The sequence below is a fragment of the Astatotilapia calliptera genome, chromosome 2 (assembly GCF_900246225.1).
Source record: "Astatotilapia calliptera chromosome 2, fAstCal1.2, whole genome shotgun sequence".
In the NCBI taxonomy this organism is placed as follows: Eukaryota; Metazoa; Chordata; class Actinopteri; order Cichliformes; family Cichlidae; genus Astatotilapia; species Astatotilapia calliptera.
The window spans coordinates 29,535,595-29,561,775 of NC_039303.1; the positions used below are offsets into that span (position 1 = coordinate 29,535,595).

At 40.1% G+C, this 26,181-nt stretch overlaps 2 protein-coding genes across 5 annotated transcripts; both read left to right on the forward strand.

Moving 5' to 3' along the window:
• Positions 1-343: 343 nt before the first annotated feature.
• Positions 344-6,786, forward strand: etf1a (eukaryotic translation termination factor 1a). 3 transcript variants are annotated; one of them, XM_026193186.1, is made up of 11 exons: positions 344-537; positions 921-1,031; positions 2,339-2,514; positions 2,755-2,894; positions 3,047-3,185; positions 3,287-3,477; positions 4,048-4,177; positions 4,303-4,476; positions 4,581-4,645; positions 4,739-4,886; positions 6,428-6,786. In XM_026193186.1, exons 2-11 carry the CDS (start codon positions 946-948, stop codon positions 6,508-6,510), a joined length of 1,332 nt encoding a protein of 443 aa, XP_026048971.1. In that variant the 5' UTR covers positions 344-537; positions 921-945; the 3' UTR covers positions 6,511-6,786. The 3 variants fall into 3 exon arrangements, with proteins under 3 accessions (XP_026048971.1, XP_026048984.1, XP_026048978.1); XM_026193199.1 differs by having other exon boundaries at positions 344-533; XM_026193193.1 differs by lacking the exon at positions 344-537 and adding an exon at positions 709-803.
• A 1,667-nt stretch (positions 6,787-8,453) lies between these two features.
• On the forward strand, positions 8,454-24,694 carry fbxw11a (F-box and WD repeat domain containing 11a). Of its 2 annotated transcripts, XM_026193166.1 has the most exons (14): positions 8,454-8,639; positions 11,356-11,460; positions 13,621-13,689; positions 14,443-14,662; positions 15,008-15,194; positions 15,459-15,549; positions 16,013-16,150; positions 16,675-16,793; positions 20,952-21,201; positions 21,410-21,528; positions 22,694-22,804; positions 22,884-22,962; positions 23,460-23,624; positions 23,734-24,694. In XM_026193166.1, exons 1-13 carry the CDS (start codon positions 8,601-8,603, stop codon positions 23,619-23,621), a joined length of 1,689 nt encoding a protein of 562 aa, XP_026048951.1. In that variant the 5' UTR covers positions 8,454-8,600; the 3' UTR covers positions 23,622-23,624; positions 23,734-24,694. The 2 variants fall into 2 exon arrangements, with proteins under 2 accessions (XP_026048951.1, XP_026048959.1); XM_026193174.1 differs by lacking the exon at positions 11,356-11,460 and having other exon boundaries at positions 23,734-24,693.
• Positions 24,695-26,181: the final 1,487 nt, after the last annotated feature.

Genomic DNA, 26,181 nt, shown 5'->3' on the forward strand with positions numbered 1-26,181 from the left:
AGAAACTGGATTAAAGGCTTGGCACGAAATAAAGCATTTTGGTGATGTCCATAGGTTCATCCAGTTATTCAAAACTATCCTTATATTTAAAATTATGTCATGTTCATTTACTTTTAAGCCCCTGGAAAAAGAGGGCAGTGTATAACAAATGGTTAGAACTTCTAAACAACAAGAGTCATGTATGGACATATTAGTTTTGCAAAATCAGGTAACTTGTTTTGCAAGTTTGACTTTGACTACAAGCCCCATAATCCACCTATTACCAGCTTTGGCGATATTCTTTAGGTTCCGTCCAATTGTTATTGAGATTCTACAATTGACACGGCAGCTAAGGCATGTCATTGGTTTCTAAGTGGTTTCCAGGAAGTGAACGCCACCGATCTAACCACCTCCCACATGTGAGCCCCCGTCGTTAGCACCACGCGCAGCGTGTAGAGGAGAGAGAAACCGGTCGGAAAGCAACGTCATTCATCGGACCACCGACTTGACGTAGCGCAGCAGACAGAGAGCGGAGCGGAGCCGCGTTGTCCGAGGCAGGTAAAGTACCATCCAGTATATGCCAATATTCATAGGGTCTAAAAAGCTGGCAGTTGGTTTCCATATTGTTTCCAGGGGAACACGAGGAAAGTAGGTCGTATTAGATAAGAACAGGGTGGACACTAGGGCCTGGTAGACTGTAGGCCTGTTTCCCCCGCGCTCTGCATTGAGCAACACATCCCGGTTTGAGTCTTTCCTTTACGGTCAGTCCAGCTGCCAGCACTGGCAAGGTGCCTTAACGGACACCGCGCCACTAGTTTGGAGAGGTACACGGTTCAGCGATAGATAAATTAATTTATCCGATAACACTGTAAACGATAGTCAGTTTGTTAACTGGCGGGTGCAGCGCAGATGTTTAGCTCTTCTTTTTCCACGTCTTTCAGGTGCTGAAGCGATCACAGCAGAAAGATGGCGGACGACCCCAGCGCGGCGGATAGGAACGTGGAGATATGGAAAATCAAGAAGCTGATCAAAAGTTTAGAAGCTGCCCGTGGGTAAGTAATACATTTTTGTCACATTTCGAGGTAATTGTCTGGTCGGCAGTACTTGAGTTTAAGGGTTCGGGTGATTGTGTCAATGTATACCGCCGCAGCAGCTGGAAATGGTATAAATGGGGCCGAATTTGGGAGTGGTTAGCTTAGCATAGCTAACTTAGCTAATCGTTGCTTTTGCTTGTCGCTAGTTAGCCAATTGCTAGGCGCTAACGGATGTCGCATTTAATCTCCCTGGAAGTTGAAAACATGGTTTATTTTGGACAAAACACATTTTTTTGTCAGTGTTTATATTTTGTAGCTGGCATTCCGAAGATTTTTATTCAGTTCAAGCTAGTAAGGTTGATGCTAGTTTTGTTGCTAATGAGAACCGCTAATAGACGTCATCTTTGGAAAGAGGCCGGCATGGGTGTCTTAAACAAAAAAAGCAGAACGTTGACGAAAAAGGGAAGGCCGGCAAGCTTGTAGTTACAGTTTCACAGTCCAAATGACGTTCGTCTGCTCTTTTTTACACGCAAATCATACGACAGAGCCTCTTAATTTCCTCTAGAGTCCACTAAGTTAGTCACCTCATGGCAGCCGAACTGCTTGCCAGTTCATTACAGCGTTACTGGTTTCAAACTGGTCAGGTCAAAAAGAATTCGAGATCAGTTGTTGACCGACTGGGACATTGTGGGCCTCTTGAATTATCAAACAAGGCATGTGAATGTGGGTGTTACTTCACTGGCTTGTAGCTTGCTCTGCGACAGTTTGACGTCTAGTGTTGCGCAGAATTTGCTGTCCTGTGCTCCCCTGCCTGCCATGTCACACACTCAGTTGACTGTTTGCCCTACATTTATCCAGCCTCTTCTACCTGGCTGTGTGCGTGTCAGCCTGTACTGCTGTGATTCATCTGTTGATTGGTTGTAAATGAAAGGACAACAATGCAAAGTAGCAAGACTTAGTCCTTGTTTCAAGGACAAAGATTGTGTACTGTGTAACTGAAAGCCCATACCATTTGTCCCTCAACCTGCCAGACCTTGTCAAGGTGATATTTTGCCAAGAAGCGTTGTGTATTTACAAAACTAAATTAGAGCAAACAATTACGCTATCTTGGAGGTAATCAACTGGTAATAAACATGGCTCAACTGGTTTGGCATAATCAAAGTTGATTATTATATGGCCTTGATATTAGATGCCAGTTTCACTATGGCATACCTAGGAGTGGCATAATTGTCAGTTATTCAGTCTATTCCATCACTTCTATGGCTTCTTGGCTGTGTACAAATGCTGTTATATGCACTAACATTACATCCTCACTTTCTCTATAGTAATGGCACCAGCATGATCTCTCTGATCATCCCTCCAAAGGACCAGATATCAAGAGTGGCCAAGATGTTGGCTGATGAGTTTGGCACTGCTTCCAACATTAAGAGTCGCGTCAACAGGCTCTCTGTTCTCGGGGCCATCACCTCTGTACAGCAAAGACTAAAACTCTACAACAAGGGTATGCATGTAAAAGAATGCCTATTTTCTTTTGGGAAATGGTAGTGGTTCTTGGGGGCAACAAAAGAAATTCATATTGGCATATCATTGTATTATTGTAATATTTTCAGCTATAATTGTTCCAAGGGGGTTTTTGAAAAAAGAGACAACTTAAAACATAGGATGTATTTACTTTCAAAACATTCAGCTCCAGTCCTCCTTTGAATATTCATGGTCTCTGGCTTTTTTCTTCCCTTCCCAGTGCCACCCAATGGCTTGGTTGTGTATTGTGGCACAATTGTGACAGAGGAAGGCAAGGAGAAGAAAGTCAATATTGACTTTGAGCCTTTTAAACCAATCAACACCTCCCTGTACCTCTGTGACAACAAGTTCCACACCGAGGTGAGAGAATTTCCTTAGTATTTTGATGCACATGCAAAATATTTTTTTAGAGAAACTCTGTGGTATGTAAACATCGCCTTGGTCTTTTTATTATTCTTTTTGTCTTCCGCATTCTTATGATCCGTTCTTCCCTCACTAATGTCCCAACACAGGCATTGACAGCCCTGCTGTCTGATGACAGTAAGTTTGGCTTTATTGTGATCGACGGTAGTGGGGCACTCTTTGGCACACTGCAGGGCAACACCAGGGAGGTGCTGCACAAGTTCACTGTGGACCTACCCAAGAAGCACGGTACTGAACTGGAATGTTTAGAAAATACATTTTACGTTGTTTGTTTTGTTTTTGTTTATTTGTTGTTGGGTTTTTTTTTAATCTTTGCTTTGCTCTTTCAGGCAGAGGAGGACAGTCTGCTCTGCGTTTTGCTCGACTGAGAATGGAGAAGAGACACAACTATGTGAGAAAAGTAGCTGAGACAGCTGTCCAGCTCTTTGTGTCCAATGACAAAGTTAATGTGGCAGGAATGGTCTTGGCTGGCTCTGCTGATTTCAAGACTGAACTCAGCCAGTCTGACATGTTTGATCCAGTAAGTATGATGTAATGAAACAACTTTTTTTTTTCCACAAATTTCTCACTGCAGTGAATAGATGTCCAAAAGAAGGCTGGTGATCTTTTAAGTGTTTTCTCTGAGTTGTATAAATAGGTATATTTAATAACTATCTACTATTGTAAGAAATAAACACTGGTATTTGGTAGTAGTGATGAAATAGTGACATAGCAAGTTTATTTTAAACTTGGCACATGATGTGTGCAGCCATACTGTAAATGGAAAGTGCCTTCTTTAATTTGCCAGTAAGCCACTGATATAGCTAACTCTTATGTCTTTACAACCAATAATGGAATGTGGTTGCACAAACAAAGAAAGAGACAGATATGAAAATCTGCATATCCCACACTTCACTGCAAGCTTTGGTTAGCAGTTAATGAGTTTGAGGGATTTTCCAAGGCTTTGGGGAATATAACCAGCAGCATAGTCTATCATTATTGTCAGCATATTTATTGTGGTAGCTTTCTCTATTTTCTTTATCTTGTCAGCAACTTTGTTTGGTTCCTACTTTGTCTGTAAACGTTACTAACAACTCTTTGATTTCTACAGAGGTTACAGGCAAAGGTTCTGAAGCTAGTGGACATCTCCTATGGAGGAGAGAATGGTTTCAACCAGGCTATTGAGCTTTCAGCAGAGGTCCTGTCGAATGTGAAGTTCATCCAAGAAAAGAAGCTCATAGGTGTGTGTGTGTGTGTGTGTGTGTGTGTGTGTGTGTGTGTGTGTGTGTGTGTGTGTGTGGTTTTCTTTTTTTTGTTAAAGGTAAAATCTTCAAACTTTTTCCTGATGATTCTTCTGTATTTACAGGGCGGTACTTTGATGAGATCAGTCAGGATACAGGGAAATACTGCTTTGGTGTAGAGGATACACTGAAAGCCCTTGAAATGGGAGCTGTGGAGATTCTCATAGTCTATGAGAACTTAGACACCATGCGTTATGTTCTTCGTGTGCATGGGGCAGAGAGCAATGGAGCAGAGAATGGTAAACAAACAACTACAGTGTTATCTGCAGTAGCTGAGACAAAAAGCAGTAAATGAATTCTAATTGTGATCCTACAATTCAAAAGTTTCTTCTTTGTTCTTCAGATGAGAAGACTTTGTACCTAACGCCAGAGCAGGAGAAAGACAAGTCTCACTTCACGGACAAGGAGGTAAGTGCTGCGGAAGAGGAACTGATCTCTGGGAGTTAAGTTGGACCCATTGCCTGTGATGTTATACCTTACTAACGCTGGTTGCGTTTCTAGACGGGGCAGGAACATGAGCTGATCGAGAGCATGCCACTACTGGAGTGGTTTGCGAACAACTACAAGAAATTTGGAGCCACGTTGGAGATAGTAACAGACAAGAGTCAGGAGGGGTCCCAGTTTGTCAAGGGCTTTGGAGGCATTGGGGGTGAGCACACTGTTGTTTAATAACAGTTGAATGTTTGATCAAAATGAAGTTAGGAATATATTTGATATATGTGGTTCAGTGATGATTTCGTCATTGGGTTGTTATGATGATCTAGTAATTGTACTCGAGTATAATTCATGTATTATGCACTTGAAGATAGTAGCAGTAGAGAAGATAAACAGTTCCTCTTCTGCTTATTCTGATTCATGCTTCATCTTGGTACAGGTAAGGCCTCATATAGACATTGTTGTACAGTAGAAATTTGTATTATAGAGGGCTTCACCATGTAAAATAGGAGAATTGGGGCAGAGGCACTGTTGAATTGTTAGTTGTATAAAAAGTAGAGATACTTGTGGCAATTTAAATTGGTTTAGTGGTGTAATACATTTTAATGAGGATCCTAAAAGGATTTCAGGACTTTGTGCTTTTCACAATAGAAACACCATCATTCCAGGACCCCTAAAAGCACTGTTGTTTTTTTGTTTTTTTTTTTGAAGAAGTAGTAGTTAAATTGTTAATTTTCACCTAATATTTTAAATTAGAAGTAATTTTAGACAAAGGAAGCATTTAACTATTAGGGGTTTTATTAGTTATGCAAATGATTTAGGTTATTTAATTATAGGTAATAAACAAAATATATTTTAGAATTCAGTAATAAACAAATGGTACAAAACTATAATACCCAACACATCTAAATAATTGAATTATTATAGAAGAAAACTGTTATGGACAAGTTGAAGGAATTTTGCGTAACAGGTTATGGTCGTTATGCTAAAACAAAAGCATTTATTAGGAAAAGAGCACTATTGTGAAACTATTTGAATTTGACTGACGTCACAGTTGGCTGAAATAAAACAAACACAATTTCATTAATTATTGTGAAGTTTTATCGCAATGCACCTACACCTGTCTTATCCATCATCCACACTGTTCCACCTCAGTTTGTAGCTCAGCAGGCCTTGGACTCATTCATTTTAGGTATTCTGCTTTGGACTTTGCTTTTTATTAGGCCTGAGTAGATCGCCACACTCAGGGTTCTCTGCTCAGTTCAGCAACCCGTCTGGTTCTCCACATTCCACACTTCTCCGGCTCCATATCCCATCCATGACCTGTTCAGCCTGGCAGACATTCCTCGTCTTCTATCCAACTACAGTCCCCTGTATATTTATCAATGTTATCTAGCCAGCTCTGGCTTATGCAGTCTTCATATCAAAATGAGTGTAAATGATACATGTTGCTAGGCAACTGGGCAGGGTGAGTGGATTTTACATTAATTTCTGTGGGGTCAAAGTGACATGTGGTAAGTATATCTTTTTATTCCACACACTCCTAAATGATGAGTGAATCCATTTTTAGTTAGTCATGAAATCTTTTTTGTCTTCAGAGTTTTGTTTGTTTGATAACCCTAAAATGACCCCCTTGGCACTTCTAATACTAAAGTCTAATACTTTCAGAATTCATGTTTTCCCCTGCCACTGTTTAGCCAAAACAAGTTGCCATCATATCACACTACTTAATCTCTCATCTTTTGTATTCCTCAGGTATCTTGCGGTACAGGGTGGATTTCCAGGGCATGGAGTACCAAGGAGAGGACGATGAGTTCTTTGATTTGGATGACTACTAGGTAGTCTTGGACTGATATTGGGAGAAAAAAATGAATGAAGAAATAAGGAAATGAAAATGCCACCTCTCTTGCAGCAAGCGAGAGGTGCAACTGTGTTGACCTATATATATGACAGACACACCTTCCAGTTCACCTGTTGCATACACAAACTTGCACATACTTACACAACAAAATGCATCACACAGGCCGAAGAGGAGTGAGATTTTCTTTCATCCAGAGAGGGAGAAAGCCCTTCCTGAATAAATCCCTGCCTTAGAGTGCTGGTTCCTTCCCCTAGTTGGATTGGACTTGACTCATTTTTGTTCGTTTTTTTTTTTTTTTTTTTTCTTCCTCCCCTCGATTTTGAATGAACACAACAGCAAGTTCCCAGATTCCTCGTTGCCGCTGTCCCCGGTCCTAAGATGAACTTTGGATTCACTCCTGACATACAGAAAATATATTTTCCTTTAATGCATCGTCATGTCCCTATCCCCTCTCCCTTCCTTCTATGCTTTCTCTCTCTCTTTTTTTTTTCTTTTTTGCATTTCATTTTTTTACTGGTAACTGCTGCTGTTGTATTTTATGAGAGTGGGGGATTTTTTTTACCTGGGTTTCTGTAGAGAAAGGGGGACAAAGTATTAAATTTCAACTGCTGAAAACCATTGCTACCTCCTCATCTGCTGTGGTCTCACTCCTGTGCCATCTCATTTACTTAAAAGGCTGACCTTTTCCTGACAACAAAATTGATATGTTTTGTGAGTGACGCGTGCATGACTTTTAGACAGTTTAGTCATCTTATTCAATCGTCAGACTTGCCACATAATGTTGAAATTTTCTACATTTTAAATTTCAAAAGGCAGTAAAATCACATCTTTAATACAGCTATTCATTATAAATCTTGGCCTTTACATGCAGTCATCTCTTTAAATGAACTTCCCTTAAATGAAATATCCCGTGTACACATTGGATTGCATTTGTACATTTATCTGACCACTTTTATAAATCTAAATTAATTAAAAATCTCAATTTGTCATTGCATTCCTGCCGACAGTTTTTATAGGATGTGTTGGTCTAGAAAGTTGGTTTTGACATTTGCGTGTCGAATAGGGGAGCAAAGGTAAGAGCAAATGACCAGGTTCTCATTCATAATGCAAAGAGCAGAATTCGTGAAGACGTGTTCCCTTAAGATTTGTAGAGAATGACCTTGGTAAATCATGCCTTAGATTATAAATATAGCAAGCTGAGGAAGTAAACCTACACTGGTGAATGATGAGTTTTCTGGCTCCAGTTGCTGAGAAGGCAAACAAACTGACCTGCTTATTATGGTATTAAACCAATGATGGCGTAATAGACCGGAGGGTTGGGGATGTGAGTAATTCAAACCCATACAATTCGCAGGAAAGCAACAACAGTTCAGCTAAGGTGAAGTTATCCCAAAGATCCTGGTTTATTGCCTTGTCTGGATTGCTCGGCTTAAAAGACGAAACAAAAAATCTGGACCAGGCTTTCCTGCGTCTGTATTGATGGAGTTTCAGGTTTTAAGCTGCAATGTTAATTCATCTATTGAACTGGTTTCTGGTTGTTAGTTGTTCTTGTTACCAGTTTTGATTATCTGTCACTACTTCGTTGAATTTGTTTTACCCATGCATAATCCTGAGTTTGCTAAAGTGTGTATTTGAGAACTTTAAATTAAGCGTCATAAAGTATCTGTTTCTGTCATGCCACATATTTAAAATAGCCAACATCCTGCAGCATCTCAGAGAAAAGCTATGCGGATGATTGATTTTGCCTTGGTGTATTCCTCTTCAGGATAGCAACAGCATCTTCATCAGTTTGCCTTTTTGTTTGGGGGAGTCACCGGGGAAGCCTTGGTAGCACGGCAGGCCAATCAATAAAAGGCAAAGAGGCGAAACCACGCCCACTTAGCCAAAATCTATCCAATCGGCGTGTTATTAAAGTCCATGGGCGTTACCATCCCCCACCCACCTTTTTGACACTGCCCTACCAAAGCTGTGTGGCTGAGCGAAGTGGATGACGTCTCTGAATTTGCGGGCCGCCGACGCAGGGCTGGGTTTCCATTTTCATAGCGAGTTTCGGGGGGGATCGTCAACATGGAGCAGGAGATGGAGGACAAAACGGTGGAACTGGTGGTAAGATCTTTTTCTATACGGCATTATGAACAACCGAATTGATCGCTGTCAGTGTTTTATTGAGGAAATCGCCGAGGCTCGATTCGACGCCAGGAACGGGCTGAAGCGACTTGTCGGGAGAGGTGGAGGAAAAAGGAGGGGGAACCAGAAATCAGAGGGAGGGCCTGAAATTATCGATACATTTTGCTACGAATGCTCCGCATACTGGTTGGATTGATTAACAAGTCTTAGACATCTCTCTCTGATAAATTTAAAACCTGTGTTGGTTTGGGTACAGTTTGTACATAATGGGAAAAATTAAGAGGTTGATGTGCAATCGTCGGTCGAAGGCAGACGAGAATTCTTGGGGTAGCGTTTACTGCGGTGACGCTGCGCCACTTTAACTGGGCCCTGCCTGATTCTTAGCTAGCCGCCATGCTAACACTGACTAGAATGTCGTGAAGTACGTAAATTTACGGGCAACGCGATGTTATATCATGTAGTTTTAGGGTAAGACGACTTACTCGATAAATGATGTGTCAGTCACATTTTTATACTTTATGTGAACATAGATAAAATCATAACAATGCGTTGCTTGTGTGTTTATATTTTTTTAAAGTGCGTAGAAGGAAGTGTATTGCTTTTTCATTCACACAGCGTTACCTCCACTAGCGAGCATTAGCAATTAGCTTAATAGCAAGCTTGCTAAATACGCTGCTTGACACCAACTTCTACATTTAAAAACAAACTGCTGACTATGTCTAGAAAAACTATTTTTGTAGCCACAAACATAAATTAAGACGACGGTATTATTTTCATTTTTAGTCAATTAAATTTTGCCAAAAACTATTGGGTTTATTGTATATTGATTTTCTGCCTCGATAAACTAGCCAGCTAGGCTAACTGTAGCCTACCAGCCGCTAACATTTACTCTGTGGGGTCAAAGTGGTCGTAAGGAAGACGTCAATTAATACGAGGATCTGATTTGTTATGTCAGCGAAACTGACCTTTAAAAGAATTTCAGTTTACACGTGTTTGGAAGATCTATCGGTTTGTGCAAGAAATACAGTGGTACTCTACAAATTAAAGGTTGAAAGCCGGGCCTAGTAAATAATGTCTTATATTCCGTAGTAGATAATAAGATGTAGTCCTGTTAAATTGGGAAAAAAGTTTCGTAAAAGAGCACCTAATATGTACTTGTACTAAAGAGTCATTTGCTTAAGCATTACAGGTGTCTATAGCCGCTGTCTGCCAAATAGTGATTCCCCAGATGTTTGCATTCGTTTTTATGTCTAATATACTTGCTAAATGTAATCAATAAGATTTACGAAGGGGCTATTATAAAATAAAGAAATTATGTGTATTGTAAGTATATAACTCTACAGTATTGTACCTGCTCTTCTTTCTAAATATAGTCAAGCCAGTTCTTTTTTTCCACTTAAAACATTTCTAGAGCTGGTATGTTGTTTGTTGTAATATCTGTTGCTTTCTTATCCAGATGTCTTAAAAACATGCTGTTAATCTCAATTAGACTTTTTAAAGGAGGGATAAAAATCACAAAATTGATGTCAAAAATATTTCATGAATGATAAACTATATTTTAACACGCCATTCACAACAGTTTGAGAATCCGCAATATTTTTTTTTTCCTTTGACAAATAATCACTTTTTGGTACAACATCTATCAATGACCTAAATCATTCCTCAGTAATTAAGAGCAAGTTGTCTTAAATTGGTAATCTCACCATACATCACAAAGGGGCTTAAAAGTTTATCTGGAAAAATTGGAGGTTTAAATTGCAATGTGGGTAGATAAAGTGACCTTTTTGTATGATTTGAGTAGTAATTTGGCCTTTTAGTTGAAGTAAATGGTAAAACTTAAAACTGAATTTAAGTGCTTGAACAGCCTTAGAATATGTGTCTAGTGATAAAAGCTATTTATCATCTATGGCTATTTATGCCCATGGTTTTCAATTCAACGCTTGGTCATAATTTTCTTGACCAAGGAAAAAAAAGCTTAACATGTGACTAAAGTCATTAAATTACACTAAAGAATAAGACAAAGTGGAGCATAAATTGTTTACCTACACAGAAAATTGAGAATTTTGTCTGGGTTGTGTTCATGTGTTTAATTTAATTTATTTATTTGTCCCAGTGTTATTCACTAACCTCTCATGAGAGTGGGGATGGCAGAACAGTGGGTGGGGCTCATGTCAAAGCGAGAGTGACATTAATTGACGATTAATACCATTGCCCCTCCCTCTCCTCTACCTATCCCCACCCAGTTCATGTCTAATAATGCTTCCGTGTGTATGTTTATCAGTCTGTATCTGTGTGTGACGGGGTGTGTGTTCCTGCGCTCACCGTGCCAATGTGTGTAGCTCTAATACTGGTTTTTCCCCCTCACTATCCCCCACCTCTCTTCCTCCTCTCTCTCCACCTTTGATGGTTACACGCTCACGTCCTCTCAATTTCAAACCAAACCGTATTTATTTATCCATTCTTTTTGTCCCGTTACACACATTTACACTTCACTTGTCCTGCTTCTCACTCCCCACCACTTCCATCCATCTATCCATTCATTGATCCATCTATTCACTCACCCTTTTTGGTTTCCACTTCCCAACATCCCCCCCCCTCCTTTACTTCCCACGTCTCTCTTGCTCTTCCCTTTCTCTTCCTCCCTCACCCTGTCCACTTCGTTCTCCTCCTCCCTTCCTCTCTCTCTTTCACACAGTGCTCTGTGCCTCGCTCTCTCTGGCTGGGCTGCTCCTCGGTGGCTGAGAGTTTGTGTGCACTCAGGTGCCTGCAGAGCATCCCCTCCACCCGGGCTCACAACCAGGTTCTGCCTCTCTCCTCTTAATTCTGCTGCTCCTCCTCCTTTCCCCTCCTCCCTTGCCATCTCCTCACCCTTTACTTTTTCTTTGCCCACCCCACACAACTCCTCATACCACCTTGGTGCACACAGCACCCACTCACCCCCTCACCCTCCTACCTCCTCACCTTCCGTTGTCCTGTCCTCCCTGTTCGAAGCACTCTGCTCTTGGGTTCTTCTTTGGTGCCTCCTCAAACACTCTGCTTAAAAGTAATTTTATTTATACAAAGTATAACATACTACTTTCAGATCTTTTGAAACAGAACAGTGAAAACGATAAAGTTGCCAGTGCTTTGTCTTGTTTAACCAAAAAAATTAAATAATCTGGATATGCCAAGTTTGAATAGTAAACTATTTCCTCAGTACTTTGGTATGGTAAGAGAAGGGATGCAAGGGTACCAGAGAATAACCATGCACTGAGGAGTATTGTTTTCTCTCCTTCTACCTGGAGGTGTGAGGGACGAGGTGGGGGTCCTCCTTCAAGCTCTGAGAGGCTACATGTTTGCTTGCTTGCCTGCCTAGCTAAACCTGATGTCTTTTTTGTGTGTGTGAATTTTATTTCTTTTTGCTTTTTCTTTTCTTCTATGCATGATCATTAACACTAGTAAGACCACCATCGCTTCTTATCCTGTCTGCTTTGGTAATTGAGAAGACCATTATGGCTTCTTATCCCATTTGACTTGGAACTTGAAAAAAATCCAAGTACAAAGTCTTGGTATTTGGATCTTTTTGTTTGTGTGGTTGTACTGATTGCAGCCACTCAGTTCTGTTGATTTTGCTCAAGCTCTTCCTGTAGCAGCATCACCAAAAGATGGTTATCTGCACTGAGCAAACTTGCAACAGCTCACACTTGAAGTATAAAAAAAGTAAAATAAACAACAGTGTCTACATGACCGTGCAAGCAGCTTTCAGGATAGAGCTTGTTTATACTGCAAAGAAAACTTTTCAGCTCCTGAAAAAAGCTTTAACAGATGGGCTTTTATAATGTATGGACCAACAGGTACACACTGTAGATTTGTTTTACCCCCCTGACATTACTGTTTTCAGATGATACCTATGGGTCATTCATCACCCACACATGTATACAATAGCTCTGACCCTCTCTGAGGTAAACCTCTTCCTGTTTGGGAACCTGGGGATACAAAAATGTAAACATTAAGTATAGCAGTAAACCTATAAATTACATCGATGAATTGGTGTGTTTCAAATGTAGATATGATTTAGATGGTTTTTGCTTTTTTATTTTTGCTGAGTGTACAGTTTGTTGTGAAGGCCTGTTAGCTCAGGAATATGCTTTTTTTTTTTTTTTTTTTTAATTTATTTTTTTATTTTTTTATTAAACTGTTAATCTTACAGAGTAGAAACAAGCCTCATAACATCAGCAGTTCGTATTTTTAACAACTCTAAATGATAAACCAGGAGCCCCCAAGAGTACAGTTGGTCTGTGATTTTTGCTGGATGGGTCTAATTAGGAATAACAATTGCTGTCTGCCTTTGGCTTCCAAACAAATATACATACTCTAAGGAGTCTAATAGTTTTAGTTGAATGTACAGAACATGTCAGTACATGAGCTGTGGATAACAATGTTAGTATTAAAGTTTCTATAGCATGTTTGCAGTCAATTTACAAAGGATGCTAGAAATAGCTTAATCTTATTTTCTTTCTATCATTTGTTTCTCAAAGACCAATATCTCTTTTATTACAGTTATACCTGAGCTGAGTGCCAGTGACATACCCAAGATTTTGCCTTTTAATTTCCTGTCCAGACTATTTGACCCACATCACAGACAAGCAAGAGGATAGATTCTTTGTTGTAGCGCTTTTTCTCTTTTCTTATTTTCTTTTCTTTCCTCACTTTGTGTGTGTGTGTGTGTGTGCGCGCGCGTGCGTGTGTGTGTGTGTGTGTGTGTGCGCGCGTGCGTGCGTGTGTGCGTGCGCGCAAGGCTGTTTGTGCGGGCACGTCTCAGAAACTTGATGGTTACCCCCTCCTTGGCTGTGTTTGTTGCATTCTTGCGCCAAACGCTATCCACACTGCTGTCCCAGCTCTGAAAGTGCCTTTAAACACAGACTGAGTGAGAATGAAACGCTAACCTGGGGCACGTCTTTGTTTTGTTCTTTATCCACAGAACACATCAGGGATGGAGTCACAGAACCTTGTGGACGATCTGTCGCCAAAGAAGAATACAGTTCTCAAGGTGTGCTTTATTACACTATTTCAAATGTACATACAACATTGGTATGGTTTATTATTTAAGAATTGTTTTAACTTTTGTTAAAGCTTCAGCTGACTTTAAAACTATTACGATTTGGACCTTTTTGGATTCTTAAAATACAGTAACCTTTGATATTTACATGAAAGGTTTTGTTGTCTCCTGCTGCAGTTCAAATGAAAACACCACTAATCAGTCTCTCTCTCTTTCTCTCTACTGTGTGTCTGGAGCTTTATTGCGTGGCAGTAAAAATTTATTTTGAACTTTGAGCAGCATTAATCCCCTTCATTCACACCTATACATGGGCTTCAATAAGCACAGCAACTTTGAGCTTCGGTGTCTCCCCCACCTTTTTTGCCTCAATGTATTTATTTTTATTTAGAAAGCTTTCTAGACGGGAAAAATAAAATCATTTAGTAACATTAGATTGCATTACTTGAAAAACTACATTTGAGTTCAAATTTTTTTTAATGCCATGGTGTTAGCTGGGAAACTATGCACTGAAGAACTTCAAGTAAGTTCACCAATCCACAGGTGACACTCCCAGTCAGCATTTTCTCTTCATACAAAAATGAGCTGCTGCTCAAAGTTTGGTATACAGTTGAAATGATTTCCTGTGTCACAGCAGGAGCCTGAAAGATTTAACTGACTGGATTTGCATTATGTGACTATTTATCAACATCTTCTCAGTCTAACACAACTAGACATTTAATCTTCATGTGCTCCTGATATTTACAGCTTAGTAACGGTCCTGTTGTGGGATCTCGTAAACGCCCGTCAGAGGGGAACTATGAGAAGGAGAAGGAGCATTGCATCGCCCTGTTTGACCAGTGGTCGGAGGCCGAGCAGGTGGAGTTTGTTGAGCGCCTGATTTCCCGTATGTGCCACTACCAGCACGGCCACATCAATTCCTACCTCAAACCAATGCTGCAGAGGGATTTCATTACTGCGCTGCCAGGTACCAACAGAGATTGGTGGATGTTTGTTACCCACAGGTTTTGCATGACGTGCATCTTCCCTAACGGCATCGTAGCTCAACAAAGTTGGGTGGTCAAAAAGTCTTTGACCACCCAACTGTGTGTATATATGTGTGTATAAATTTTATTTTTTTTATTTTAAAAGGTAAACAGAAACATAAAACCCTTTTTAACCTTTTAGAAGCATTTTAAAGGAATAAACGCAACTTGATTTATTGATTGTCTTTGAACAATTCAGAATAAATGAGCTCTGGGGACAGATAAACTAACGAGGTGAGGTAATGTCACTGCTTGCACTTGGTCATCTCTTTTCCCCCTCTGTCTAGCCCAAGGCTTGGATCACATAGCGGAGAACATCCTGTCTTTCCTGGATGCACGCTCGCTGTGTGCAGCAGAGCTGGTATGTAAGGAGTGGCAGAGGGTCATCTCTGAGGGTATGCTGTGGAAGAAGCTCATTGAACGCATGGTCCGAACTGATCCGCTCTGGAAAGGCCTGTCCGAGAGACACCAGTGGTAAGACCGAATGCAGGCACTCCCAGATGCAGGTTAATAAGAAAATGAAAATGATATTGTAATGTGTATTGAAAGAAATCTGTTTAAAATATGGGTAAAAAAAAATGTAAAAGGTTAATTTTACATACAGGAAAGCCTGAGGATAAAGTGGAAAGGTTATCCTTGGTTGGGCTTTAGTGTGTGCTTCACATGCAGAAATTCCCAGTGCACAAAGGAGAGTGTCATTCTCTCTCTCTCTCTCTCTCTCTCTCTCTTCCCCCCCAGGGAGAAATATCTGTTCAAGAACCGCACCTCAGAAATCCCACCCAACTCCTACTATCACTCCCTCTATCCCAAGATCATTCAAGATATAGAGGTAAGTCATAACGCCTAACGTGATTACATTCTCATTATTTTTGTGACCTTCGATTTTTTTTTTTTTTTTTTTTTTTTTTTTGTTATCAGTTTGTATTATTGCACCAGATATTATTTGTCATCATGATTTTAAGAAAATGGACTTAAGTAAGCAAACCATTTATAGGCATAACTGTATAAGTTTGAAAATAACAATTAGTTACTGAGCTTTACATGGATTATTATTTTGGATTCAGCAAAGAGCAATGTGAATGTAATTATCCTCGAATGATTAATGTCTAAAGTTTTATTTTCACGTTCACATTTTGCTACACTTGTACAAATACTTCTTGATTATGAGTAATAAATGAAAAGATGATTTATTGTTTTCGTGTTAAATTATCATCACAATAATGCTGAAACCATTTTGTAGCGTGGTAGATGTTGCATCTGTTACAGACCTCTTTGTTTCTCTTTCCATCTAGACTATTGAGGCTAATTGGCGATGTGGCAGACACAACTTGCAGAGGATTCAGTGTCGCTCAGAAAACAGTAAAGGGGTTTATTGTCTCCAGTACGATGACGACAAGATCATCAGTGGCCTTAGGGACAATTCAATCAAGGTAACCGAGACTTGGTTATAAATAAAACATATTATTCTTGTGTTTTTTTTTTTCTCTTTATGGCTTACCATCTTACTGTGTGTGGTGTTGGTCTGGACCAGCAGAGTGAGACAGAGAACAAGTGAATTATAGGAAAGAAAGTCTCAACTCCAGGCATGCTGTGTGTTCCACTTATCTGTCTGCCTGTGAGGGGCCTGCAAGAAGATGAGGATGAAGAGAAGGGGTGGATAGGGGAGGAGAAGAGCAGATTTGTCATCTTATTGTTATGTAGGAGGCTGACGCACAGCAAGGGAACAGCTGAATGGCTCTTATGCACATCAGTGCAGCAGTAGGGAAATGGGGCATGAATGCTGCTGTGAGACTGGGCCATTCTTAGCATGACCCAAATCTGCATTCTTTTAAAAAAAAAAAAAAAAAAAAAAAAAAAATTCTTTCTTTGTCTAAATCTTCCTGTGCTTCACTCATATCTTCCATTTTTTTTTTTGTTTTGTTTTTTTGTTTTTGTTTTTTTGTGCTCCTTTTAGATCTGGGATAAACAGACTCTGGAGTGTCTGAAGATACTGACCGGTCACACAGGCTCAGTATTGTGTCTCCAGTATGATGAGAGAGTCATTGTGACCGGGTCTTCTGACTCAACTGTCAGGTACAGCGCATCTTTTTCCAGAAATAACACAGGGTGTTTTTTGGAGTAGGTCAAAGCTATGTCAGCAAGCTGAACAAATGGTTCAAGTTACTGAAGAGAAAGTTGTGGAAGTCTGAATAAAGCAGAGGATACCACTCAGTATGAATACATCGTATCTCTATATTTACTTCTGCTTGTGCTACAGTTTCAGTTTCAACACTCATAACTTTAACATTTTAAAAACGGTCTCAAAAGGCAGGCAAATATCTGAAAATAACCTTCTTCTTTTTTTTATAAACCTTTTTTTTTCTTTTTTCTTTTTTCTTTTTTTACAATCCCATGGCATGGATATCTATGTAGATAATTGGAAGTTGGTTTAAAGCCATAGGACAGGGCTGTCAAACTCAATTGCACAGGGGGCCAAAACTCAAGGCACACTTTAGGTCGCTGGCCAAACAAGATAAAGATTTATTGAACACACTAAAACAATGTATTTTAAAAATAAATATGAATAAAAACAGACAGGAATATTATTCCAGATTAAATAAACTTAAAAAAATGAACTTTAACTTTAAATATTTTGCTCTTCATAAAAATATATCCTGTCAAAATTATGCAAGTTAGAAATATGAACATGCTGCCAGAAACCCCAGAAAAAATAAATGAAAGCATACACAAGGTTGGAGCCGCATGTAGACGGAGCTGGGACATTGCTTCAGGAATGGAACTAATAAACTCTGCGGGCCATTCATTGTCGTACTTTGCCTTGAGTGTATCATTACACTGCAGCTCCATCTGAATCTGCACAGGTGCAGTTCAGCAAAGTGCGCTGACTTGGTTCAACATTACTTTGCAACAGGGAAAGTGAGGCAGGTTGCACTAGTGCATTTGTGACAGCTTCACTTGAAATGCCTTCACTGCATCATACATGCCATGTCCATGAACTGACAGATTTCCTTGCTGAGCTCAAAAACTCTATTGAGAACTTTTCCCCAACTCAGCCAACGGACCTCTGTATGATAAGGAATGTCGGCAAACTCTGAATCTATTTCCCACACATCCCACGATTGTGTTACGGTGATCATTACATGCTCCATTTTTAGGACTTTACCACACAACGTTTCCTGGTGTATGATGCAGTGATATGCTGTTAACTCACCAGTACATTTCTCCTCTTGCATCTTTACTCGCATCCTGCCGACTAGTCCGCTTTTTTTCACCGCACAACACCGGCGCTCCATCTGTTGTAAGTCCAACAAGTTTGTCCCAGGGCAGTTTCATGTCGGTTACACTTTGATATACGTTTAAAAAAAAAAAAAAAAAAAAAAAAAAAAAAAGGCTTTTCCTGTCGTTGTCCCGTGCATCGATTTAATGTTCAATATTTCCTCTCCATGGATGAAGATGGTCAGCTGTGCAATGCATGTCTATACTCTCATCCATAGCAAGAGAGTATGCAATGAAGTTTTTGCTTCTTTCACACAACTGTGTTCTTAACTCATTCACTGCCAGCCATTTTCAAATCAGGTAACTCCCCACTGCCAGGGTTTTTGAGCATTTTTACTCATTTATGAAGAGCCACAGAAAACTGTGTGTTATGATCATATAAACGCTGAACCTACCAAAATGAAGAACAGACTCTCTTCTTTCATCCAAAAAAAAAAGCTTGTTTCTACCATTTTCCATTCTTTAGTAATCAGCTGTAGAGGAGAGGTGGGTTCCACCAAAAATGCCTGTTTTGACCAAAAAAAGGGAGAAAACGAGCTTTTTGTGAAAAATACATTTCAAGCAGAAAAGTGCCTTTGACACTAATATTTCTTGCTTTGTGACACCTCTAACATATAAAATAGTTTTTCACTTCTATAAAACAGAAATAACACTGAGAAAGGTTTTGTTTTATCAAAACAATTTATTTACAAATATATGGAAAAATAAAATGTACATAGTGAAACATTTATTCACAATGAATAATTCACTTTTGTGTGGTAATCATTATAACACTTTCCAGGATGCAAGGGCACACAACAAGACTTGCACCACATTTTTGTCTCACTGCGCAATCCCTTACGTGCGCAAACCCTGCACCTCCTTGCAGGTCTACTTTTACTGCTGGTGGGCTTCAGTTTTCACTGACAAGCTGCCCGAGGTTGTATTCTAGCCCCTCCCATTGAAAAACGTAATTGACGTCTATAGACGTCAAGGCAGTCAACGTAAGTTTTTCAATTGACGTCTATAGACGTCAATGGCAGTGAATGAGTTAAATCAGTGGCCATCTCACAAACCCGATCAGCAATTGTATTTCTCCTCGGGCTCACATTTGCCAAAATCTGCGTTTTGTCTGGACACAAGACGTCACACACCTTCATCATGCAGGCTGATTTGGCTCATCTGCTACAATAAAACTTGCTTTCACAACAGCTTCACTTTGCGATTTTGCTCTGGTGAAAAATGTCTGCTGAAATGTCAGATTCTTCTTTAGCTCTTCTACTTTCTGTAGTTTCTGCATTTAGGTTTTTCAGCTTATCCTGACGTTTTGTCTCGTAGTGCAGTCTTAAATTAAATTCCTTAATTACAGCCACATTAGTTCCACTAATAAGACACATGGGTTTACCAGCAATGTCTGTAAACACATATTCAGTCACCCACTGGTGCTGAAAGGCTCTGCTTTCAGAATCAACTTTTCTCTCCACCATTGTGAGCGGCTAGCTTCGCAGTAACAGAAGTTGGACTTGATTGACGCGGGAATGTTCCCAGTTAGCCTAGCGTTCAGCAAGGAGGCTGCAGCGCTGCATTATGGGATCTGTAGTTTGTATATTATTAGCGCCTCATATCGCCGGGCCATGCATAACATGGTACATAGTACATCTATATAAAATAATCTCGCGGGCCGGATATAAATGTACGCCGGGCCAGATGTGGCCCGTGGGCCTTGACTTTGACACATGTGCGATAGATCCTATGTGGTACAGGGTTTGTTTGTTTTGTTTTTTGTTTGTTTGTTTTTGTTTTGTTTTTTGTCTGCATTTTCTTTTAGATCTCTTAGATTGGTTACTGATGCATCCAAAGTAAAACATAAAATTCAGTGTAAGAACATGACCTAGAACCTGGACTTTTTTCCAGCAAAGAGCTCCAATTGGATTAGAAAGAAAAAGCAACCACTCAGAATCCTTTACACTGTTCTCCCATCTACACAGCAGCAGTTTATGCTATGAGCTTGAAATCCTTGTCTCATGTCCACACTTACAGCCAGGTTAATATTCCCAGCTAACATAACTTGCATGTCTTTGGACTGCAAGAGAAAATGAGAGCTCCTGGAGATTTTTAGTAGTCTTATGTATTTTTTCTTTTTTTTATGTTAATTTGACATCATTTAGTAATATGTTTGGTAAATGTGCTTTTCTAACAGCATCCCATCCGTCTTGTAAAAGCTTAGAATGCTCAAAATACTTTCTGCATGTATTGAGGAATCCTAATGTGTGCTTGTTTCACAGCCGGTCATGACTACAGCTGGTGTTGTGCATCTAAGAAATTGAATATAAAAACTTTAGCATATATCCTATCAAAATAAATTCGTTTTACTGTTTTTATTGGAGATAGTTGGATGCATTTCATTGCAGATATTGAACGTCTTGGCTTGTTGTGTATAGGTTGACACTTGCTTGGCTACTGCACACAGAAGCTCAACATTATTTCTCTTATTACTTCACACTTCAGGCGTACTCACTGGGCAGTATCCAAGGAAAATGTGACTTCACTTCCTTAGCAACAGTTTGACAGGCACTTTGTTTGTGGGATTGGTTGTCAGCTTTTCCAGAGTGTTGTGCGTTTGACTCTTGGCGCCTTAGTACAGCTCACTGTATGTACATGTCTGAAGTGTGAAATACTCTCTATTACAAATCTAGAAAAAAAACCTAAAATCTCGTGTGTCTCTATTGTTTTTCATTTTCCTTTGTTTTTCTTCCATGTCCTTTCCATCTCCTTTTTGACCTCTCTTCCTGTTGCCCCCATCTCATTTTTCTTTCCTTCAATCATTTTCCACTGTGTCATTTCTTCTTTCTTTGTTTTTACACCCCGTCCCTTGACATGTCTGTTTTTCCTTCTTGCCATGTTCTGTTTTCTTCCTCTTTCTGTCACCTTTGCCTTTAACATTCGACCCTGCTGACGTCTCCCTCCACTCTACAGGGTGTGGGAGGTAACGACGGGTGAGGTGCTGAACACACTGATCCACCACAATGAGGCAGTTCTTCATCTGCGTTTTGCAAATGGGTTGATGGTCACCTGCTCCAAGGACCGTTCAATTGCAGTCTGGGATATGGCCTCGCCTACTGACATCAGTCTACGCCGCGTCCTGGTGGGACATCGGGCTGCCGTCAATGTGGTTGACTTTGACGACAAATACATTGTGTCTGCCTCAGGGGACCGCACTATTAAGGTGACGACAGTTAGAGAAATGTTCCTTTACAAATCATTTCATCTTTCTTTTTCTTTTACAGAAATATTATCCATCTGATAAAATTTGGATTAATTTGATGTCAGAGTTTTAGTTTTATTTATCAGTAGAACAGATGTACATGATTTAAAAACCCTCCGACTAAAAATTTCCTTAAATATTGTAAACTTTGTGTTGTCCCCCTGTGTAGGTATGGAGCACCAGCACCTGTGAGTTTGTTCGTACTCTAAATGGTCACAAGCGGGGAATTGCCTGTCTACAATACAGAGATCGTTTGGTGGTTAGTGGCTCATCTGACAACACAATTCGGTATGTGTGTGTGTGTGTGTGTGAAATTCATGGCTAAACTAGCAAACATATGTCCTCTAATTTAAAATCCGGTAGTCAGTTAAAACCACGGCCTTTGTTAGCAGATAAAGTCATGCGAAGTAATACAGGCAAGCAAAGAAGCAAAGTAATTTGGGATTATGTAGAATACCTGTCAATGTTTCACCATTAAACACCTCTTACATAAATTAAATGTCTGGCTAACGTGTTCAGTCTCCTGATGGGGCAAGATTACAGTAGCTGAGTTTATGATTGAGTATGCAAAAAAGAATTTCTGATATGTTTGTTCAGTTATGTTTACATCTTCTTTTATTTGTATTCACCATCAAATGACAGCATGAGTGTAGAGGGCAGCCAGTGTAATGAAGATCCCAGAGTTGGCTTGTTTATGCTCAGTTTTGGCAACAGACATATTTGTTAAATACTTAGGTGTGGCGTCATTCTGTGAGCAGCCATCAGCATTATTATTTTTGTGGTGTACATAAGTGGAAATCTTAGGTACCTCTTGGAGATGTGCCCCCAATCACCTGACTCTTACCTGCAATCTGTCACCTAACAGCTCAGTCCTAGTCGCTGTGTCTTATTTGAATCCCTGCAGTACTACAAACTGATTGCAGTTGAAAAATCTTTGAAGCTTTGTTCTGTTATTTTGATGGATTTTTGATGTACAGTAGAATTTGGTTCCAAAGCTCAATGTCAATAATGTGTTGCATTTCTATTTCTTAACTTGCAGTTTTCACAGGTGAGATTTTTATGTGAAGGCACAGCGAAAGGAATTGTGATTGCATCAGCATAATACACAATCAGCAAACACGTTAGGGCAAATGGATAAATATTGAGTCTTTGGTCTTAGCAGTCACTTTATTTGGCAACTAGATTGTGGCTTCGTGACTGACTTAAACATAAGGAGTTATGCACAACTGTTAGTTGTCTGTTTGAAGTCTGTCAGTTTCAAAGGTTGTAATATTTTAGCTGAATTTAACATGAACACTTTATTTACAAGCATTAGCAATTTCTTTTTCTCTCAACAAGTGAGCTGAAAGTTTAAAAGTCCCAGTTTGACTTGTCAGTGTTTGGAATGATTGCTGTGTAAAAACTGCAGGGTCTGGATCTTGGTGTTTGTTTACAAAGGCTTCTCTTTCTGCAGGTTATGGGACATAGAGTGCGGGGCATGCTTACGAGTGTTGGAAGGTCACGAGGAGTTGGTGCGCTGCATTCGCTTTGACAACAAAAGGATTGTCAGCGGCGCCTACGACGGGTAAGTCATGTAAATACACCGTTTTGTGCACAGACTTTTGTTTTGGGTTTGTTTTGTGACATTTTGATGTACCGTGCAGCAAAATTAAGGTATGGGACCTGCAGGCAGCCCTGGACCCACGAGCCCCAGCCAGCACATTATGTCTGCGCACTCTAGTGGTGAGTAACAGCGATTTAGCATCCCCAAGTGTCTGACTAATGATGTGAGTGCAGCACCTCTGGGGGAGGGGAAAAATGTAGATGTTTGCCTTTTTTATACTAAAAATACAAGGAAATTTTTAATTTGGATAATTTTAACTACCAGTAAATGTCACTACATTTAATGTGCGTATTTGTTGATATTCAACGTAGTCACCATCCAGATATTAGTTTGTACATTCACCTAAAACAAACAAAAAACATTATGAATGCTCTTGAAAATACTCTCCACTAAATCTTATTGCTCTTTATTGTGTGTGTGTGTGTGTGTGTGTGTGTGTGTGTGGCACTGGGCATGGATGATTCATTACAAATTAACTGTGTGACTCTGGTGGAAAACCCATTGCTTGAACTTCTAGTCGGGCCTCTTTAATTTATGGAGAACAGTAGTTCTTTTAATAATCTAGCTCTGTGTGCTAATTATGTAAAAATTATTTCCTAATTTGTTGTGTTTTCAGGAGCACTCTGGTCGCGTGTTCCGTCTGCAGTTTGATGAGTTTCAGATCATCAGCAGTTCTCACGACGACACCATTCTGATATGGGACTTCCTGAACGTCTCAACCAACGGCCAGTCAGAGGGACGGTCTCCTTCACGTACCTACACGTATATTTCTAGATAGCAGGTACCTAGCGACACCTGGCACTGTAAAACCTTTCTATAAAAATCCAGCATTCTGTGTTTACCCTTGTGGTGCAGACCCACCTGTGTGACACTCTGGCTTTCTCTCCCAGGTGTCACCATCAACCGTACCCTTTCTTGGAGGAACCCAGGGCTGATTGGTTGATCGGTGCATCCGTCATGGAAAGGAGCCCATCTCTTCTCGTTCCTCCTTGTCATCTCTCTGTCCATCTCCCACTCAGACCCCACCACCTCCTCCTCTCTGCCAGTTCTGACAGACTCTAAGCTTGTGCCCATTGCCTGCCCAGTAAAGCGACATATATATATATATATATACACACACACACACAGGTCAACACTGTTGAGGATTCCCTACTACAAAACCAATGCAGCGCTCCCAAGAAGCTCACCTTCTACTACTAATTTATGTTTTGTAAAGTACACTAATGACAGTATTAACTTAGACCCTATATAAGTCACAAGCCCCCCCCCCCCCCCTTTTTTTTTTTTTTGGTCCCCTTGATACAAACTTAAAGCAGCTGCTTCTCCTCAGTTTTCAGTCCCAGCCAAAACTGGTTTCCACTGATATGGAATCGCTTATAGATATATATTTATAAATATATATTACATAGACACACGCGCGCGCGCACACACAGACACACATATGTACACGCACAGTGGCACAGTTGGACAGAGGATGACCGGAGCTGTGATGCGGGAGACAGAGACTCTTTACTCAGCTCTAGGAAAGAAGGGAAGGATGGGAGCTGGAGGGAGTGAAGGAGGGATGGAGGGAGAAGTGTTTGGGATTGCATCCCTTCCTCCCTTTCACTCTCTCTTATGTCTCCCTATCTCTCTCTTTCTCTCCACCCACCCCACCCTTCCTACGCTCCCTCTCCCCAACCTCCAGAGATGCACACTCGTTTGGAATATGGGGGTGCGCGCACATACACACTCAAAGTTTGCAAGAGTGTGTGTGTGTATGTGGACTTGTGAAATGGCAGAACGGAGCAGAAGCGTCACAGACATGCATGTGAGGGTGCCTTGGATACAGCATCCTGGTACACCTCTGCTCTTTTTTTTTTTTTTTTTTTTTTTTTCTTAAACTCTTCGTTTTTTTATTACTGTTATTTTCTAATTTTATTTGAGTATTTTTGGTTCTTAGTACAAAGAAAAAATCATACTAAGCGTAGTCCTTTCTTCCCACCCTCTTGCTCTTTCTCTGTCTTCTTCCTCATTCTTTCTTCTAATCTTGACCTCTTGTCCATCTGTCCCTTTCACACCATCTTTCTCTCCTTACATCATCATCATCATCATCGTGCTTGCTTTGGTTATGAGAGAAGCTGGAATTCAAGAGCTCAAATTTAGCTGTAAACGGAGTTGTCTTGTCAAAAATTGTGTTGTATATTAAAAATGATTTTTTAAAGAAGAAAATGACCTTATTGTGAATAAAGTACTTGACAGTGGTGGAGTGTTGAGCCAACTGTAACATGGATGAGTGTCTAGTTGTCTATCTGTTCTCGTCTGTGTGGATGGTACGTGTGGTGTATGTGTGTGTTGCACTGCCTCTCCATCTGACTGAAAGTTCATTAGGCCTTTATCTGAAGTATATTGTAAGCAGGCTAGATGGGAAGGAAGTAGCTGTTGTTACCTACAAGAAAACCGTTGGACCGAAAATACCCTTACACACAATGACACTTAATGTATTCTATCAGATTGCTTGCAGACACATTGTTTGGAGTACACGCAAATCTGAAAGAATGCTGCATGTAAATGCCGTCTGTCAACATGGAACATAGCCCTTTGATAGGTACTTATCTTTTGCCCTATTGCGTTTTCTAAATAGAAATGGTGTTTTTTGGGGGTTTTTTCCTATTATTTTAAAAAATTAAAAAGGATGGCACGCATTATAAGCGCACACCTCGTTCGGAACATGTACATTAGGTACTGCACAAAATTTGAGTACAAAAATGTTTAACATAAAATCCATGGGGAAATTATCAATTCTCCCTGCTAGTGATCATCAATTTCAGTCTCCGATTAATGAAGACGTTCAGAAAATGAGTGCCAGTGGCTGAGAGTTTGAATTTAACGGAAGCCAGTTTGCATCTTGGCCTCAATAGTCAACTATGAGAAAGAAAGATATAGATTTTTTTTTTTTTTTTTTTTTAAAGAAAGGAATGCATGCTAGTGAGGTTGTATTCCCTGTTGCTACTGTTCAAGTATTGAATGCAGCCACCAGGTGGGGGTATAAACTCAGCTTTCTCCTACAGGCCGATCTGTTTATGAGTCTGTGCCTCTGTGACTGTTGGGTAGCAAGGTTTGGAGTCTAAACAACCTGTTACAGCAGATCACATGCCCACTGTTGTAAACACTAACTGTGAAGGAGGGATGTATACTTTAAAAAGCTTACAGTGGAGGACTTCTAGCAAAGCTCTGGGTAGTGTATTTGAGATCTATAATACATTTGTTATTGTGCAGTGTGTTTTCTCTAGGAGGAAGAGAAGGAGGGGAGGTGGCCTGCTGAGGGGGTTGGTTTTCTTCATTTCTGGGTTTAGTTC